We start from the raw sequence: 4,516 nt of genomic DNA on the forward strand, positions 1-4,516 counted from the left end.
GGGGCCTCCTTGATCCTAGGTGGGGCTGTGGGAATGGCACTGGGTACCTATTCACTTCCTTCTCCAAACAACTGACCTACCGGTATAGAGTCAGAACATCTCTTTCTTAAGATCCAGCTTTCATAAGAAAATAAATCAGGGTTCAGGTTATAACTGTATTATGGCTATGTTTATAAACACTGATTTTAATACAGTAACAGTAGTTTGAACAGGCAAACTTATTTATTAAGACAGGCTACATAGAAAGTACATTTAAGGCACTGTTTCCATTCGGACTGTATGTGTCCTCATTTCTTGAAAAGTGGCCATCTGCCATATCAGCAATCTCCCTCTTTGACAATCTGGACATCCTTGTTATTTTCACTGCAAGCAGAAAAAAATATTTTAGAAGAGAAACACTACACTTGAATTTTACAGATATTTTTATGAAATGGACTCTTCCATGTCTTTCTATGTGTTCAGCTAAATGCAGTGATGCATTTATTGCATCACTTACTGCAAGCATTACCACAAAGTAACTGTGATGCAGACTTATGAACCACATACACAGAGCAAGTAACTTACCAGAAGCAGACTCACATCAGGCTTTGTTACCTATAAAAACCTGATAAAACCATCTGCAAATCTAAGAACTATCAAACCACATGACAAATTTCACCAGGAGAACTAATGCATCCATTACAAAGCACTCGTGCAAGTTAAACTTTACAGTCCCTGAAGTGGGAACCAGTTCTAATGCTTACAAAATTCCCCCTTTCACATGGGAATTCAGTTGGAAGGGTGTGCATCCTGATGCATTTCTGCATCCTGATGCATTTCTGCATCTGAGGCTTCACTAAAATTTGAATGCATGGTTCTCTGAACACCAAAATCTTCTTTAAGGAAGTTTTAGCCAAGCTTCTCTTATTTTGGGAACACTACTTTTTTTTTTTTTTAAGTCCTGTAGGAAAGAAGTCCTATACATCGTATTTTGGGGCACTCCATTTACAAATTTCAATTTACCAGGCAAGTGAAGATACAAAAAGAAAGTAATAGAATGCAAATTGTCCTAGATCTTCGGTTCACTTCCCTATCTTAATAGAATCGAGCGTTTTACTCCTCATGAAATTCAAGATGCTTATGATTACCCAAAAGCAGGGATAATCTGTACTAATAGTTGTATCAGGGATCTTTTAAACAGAAGATAGAGGAGCAGATTAGGAATATGAAAGGAAAAATCAAGCCCTGGAGATGTAAAACACCTGTAAAGTTGTAAGGAAAAGTTCTGACTGAAGGACAGCCCTGACACTAAACCCTGCAGAGGCAGCTCAAGCTGCTGCATCTGTTTCCAAAGAGCTTGTGGTGCTGTCAGACTAGGTTTAAATTAAGACCAGATGTTGTCATTGCTAGTGGACACTAAGTGTGGAAGAGAGCTGGGATTTCCATTTGAGCAACTACTCAAGAATGGATTAGATCTAAGCTTTAAAAGAAAAAACAATAGGCAAACAGGAAGATCAACTTTGGTCTTACAGTTAAGGGGCTTCACTGCAGAACCAAGATGGGCAGGGTTTGTGCTTCATTTTTGCTCCAGCTGTCTCATGTTATCATGGATCAGCCACAGCAAGCTTTCCTGCAGTACTGATGCACACAGGGCTCTCTCCAGGAGCCCACAGACAGCACTATCTTGGCCATCAGGAAAGTACAACTCCTTCTGAAAAGTCCTTTCATGGGCTTACATATGAGTTGGAACTAGCCTGCAAGTTGGCTGTTGAGAATCACCTAAATTAACTGACAAGTGACTGGTTTGTACTTTAGTATTGGATATGCCCATATAGCTGTTTCTATATCACCACATTACACTATTTATTTCAGCAACTGGTCATGCAGCTTGTTAAGCAGGGCAGAAAGATCTCTTTGTTCTCCTTTCCTTAGGAGTGGGACAGACTGTACCTTAGACTCCTTAGAGTGAAATGACCATTGCTTATAACCATGAACTATTTTTCAAAGCTGAAATTCTTCCAATAAGGCAAAGTGGTTTACCTGTGTTGTGTTCATGCCAAGTCAAACACTTTAGAACAACCCCCAACTGAACTAGAAGGCCCTCAAATATGCCAATTACTGAACTATTAAAGAAAAAAAATCAGGATAGTATCTGACCACCCTGTGTCCCTTCAGATCAAAATGCAAGTTTCTGTGCATGTAAGAAGACAATAAAAAAGATGGTTAAGATAAAATTCTGTCTTGTGTTTGTAATGGATTAAATCCTATGTATCACACAAAACATGTACATTAGATCTTATACTAAAAAAGACATAAGGCCCATCACAAATTACTTAAAGTATTACTGAAGGAGTTGAAATAAATGGCAGATTTGGCTGGAGAACCCTTTGTTCTGTGTGCAATGCTGTATTCAGGAATCTACCATGCACCTAATCTAGAACTGAAGGATCAAGCCTGAAAAAATCAATCATGCTAGAAATGCAAGGCTGGATCTCAAAGCCCATCGTCCTTCTGCTCTGAAAGGACCAAAGATACTGTTTAGGTCATGAGATGCTCTCCTGCCTATATCTCCACAATACAGATTTGTAGTTTCTATGGGCAATATTTAGCACTTCTGTTTGTCTTTTATTGTGCTGATTTCAGTCCATTTCTCCAGATCCCTGGGAATTTTGATACTGTCCTGCACAGATCATTGTATCTCATGTCATTTTGCAGTTTTAATTGCCTTGTTACCTATACCCAATTTAATTACAAAAATACTGAATAATATACTACACCTAAAGGAAAATGCACTTAATAGCTCTTTCCACTTTGACTGTAAAATGCTCATCGCTGCTTTTGAACCACAGCATTTCAAACTTCACCCTTTAACAATTTCAGCTGAATAACTATTTGTCTGCTTATGTGAATGTCAAGTGAAGATACGTAAAATGTCTTATTAATGTCATGCAGCTGCTTGGTCAGTTGTCTTGCCAAGAAACTAAATCTCATGGATGTGATTGGATTATTTCTGGCAAATCTGTATCAGCTTTGCTTACTTTCTTTTTTACTTCTAGCTATGTGCAAGCCAGTCACTTACTCCAACATCATTCTAGGCAGCAAAGATGGGTCGACTCCTAATACATAACGTGCCAGAACTTCTTTTCTCCCCTTTTCACAGACTGTACAGTATATGAATTTTGATTCCCTGTTTTCCTTCTTTTCCAAACTGTGGGTTTATCAATTGTCCTTGCAATTTGCCATTTGCTTGGGTAGTTTGTGCTGTACTCTGGTGAAAATGTTAGCAAATTCTGCAGAGCTGCATGACATACTTCAGCACTTTCTTTAAAATATTTCCTAAAGTGTCCTTTGACACTTTCCTTATTCTGGCCTATGTTCCCTCTATCTTGGTCATTTGAATTTTCTAAATTATCTCGTCACAATTAATCTTTCCCCTGTCCCAAAGTCAGAAACATGTTTCAGTCTTCCCTTTCCTGAGATCTATCTGTTAATAATTTTGTAAATGCCCATCACAGCTGTTCTGCTACTCTCACTTCTACCTCTGCTGGAAACAGAAAACCTGATATTTCATTAATATAAATCACCTTTCATCATCAAAATTCCATTCACAAGCAGTTCCTCTCAGCCTGTTCTGAGAGAACACTGCATATAGAGGTTTCCAGTCAATTATAAAGGGGAGTAACAATGCTCATTACATATTGATTTTCTGTGCTTTCAATTTGTTTTTAAAAATTATTAAATTCTTAAAGACTAAAATATCCTCTCTCAAATATCAGGCAAACTTCTTCTTGATTTTTAGACAGGTAGCATAATAAAATCTGTTGCAAGGGATTCACAGCTGAGAGGACACTGCTGAAACCATAGTGCAACAGTGCGAATGCTCCAAAGCCAAAGAATGATCTGTCAGTTAGCTGGGATGTCAGGGTGAATATCCTGCTTGCAAACAGAGAAGGAAAGATTAGATGCCAATTAAGTGACTACCTGTTTGAAAGGCAGAGCACACACTCATTTGCGTAGACCTGTCCATCGGTGCCACAAACGGGATGGTAGTCCCGTGGACATCCAGGCAGACCATACCTGCTGCAGTTAGGCTAGGGAAGACAGGTACAAAAGAAGTTCAAAATACATCATCTGAAACAGGTTTATGCTCAGCTTCTGAAGAATACTGGCATGCTCATGCATTGAAAAAAAAAAGTGTCCAACAGGAGCTGGCACAGCATTTCAAAGTATCACAATATTTTCCATGCTCTTGTGGGAATTTATCACTTGAGGCTTGGCTCCTACTGCCTGCCACGGCCTGAGCTGCAGTGTCAGGACATACGGGTGGCACCAAACGCAGCCCTTCCGACCTCTGAACGCCAGTGGGACACACGGACAGTGAGTCCCCCTGAAGGGCAGCGGCACATGGAGCTGGTAAGAGGTGGGAATCACCAGGGCGTGTGTGCTGCAGCCCGAGCAGGCGGTGCCAACAGCATCCCGGGTCCGGGGGGTCCGCCGGGCTCCGGAGCCAGGGGAGCACGAACCGCCCGCGCCAAGC

At 40.4% G+C, this 4,516-nt stretch overlaps 1 protein-coding gene across 1 annotated transcript; it reads right to left on the reverse strand.

Annotated features, from left to right (window-relative positions):
- Nucleotides 1–317: 317 nt before the first annotated feature.
- LOC103810567 (trypsin inhibitor ClTI-1-like) lies at nt 318–4,070 on the reverse strand (the record flags this gene model as incomplete). Its single annotated transcript, XM_009083474.1, has 2 exons — nt 318–363; nt 3,961–4,070. Coding segments are annotated over 2 exons (156 nt in total), but the record flags the coding sequence as incomplete, so codon positions are not given.
- Nucleotides 4,071–4,516: the final 446 nt, after the last annotated feature.

This window comes from Acanthisitta chloris, unplaced genomic scaffold (genome assembly GCF_000695815.1).
Source record: "Acanthisitta chloris isolate BGI_N310 unplaced genomic scaffold, ASM69581v1 scaffold11551, whole genome shotgun sequence".
Classification (NCBI taxonomy): Eukaryota; Metazoa; Chordata; class Aves; order Passeriformes; family Acanthisittidae; genus Acanthisitta; species Acanthisitta chloris.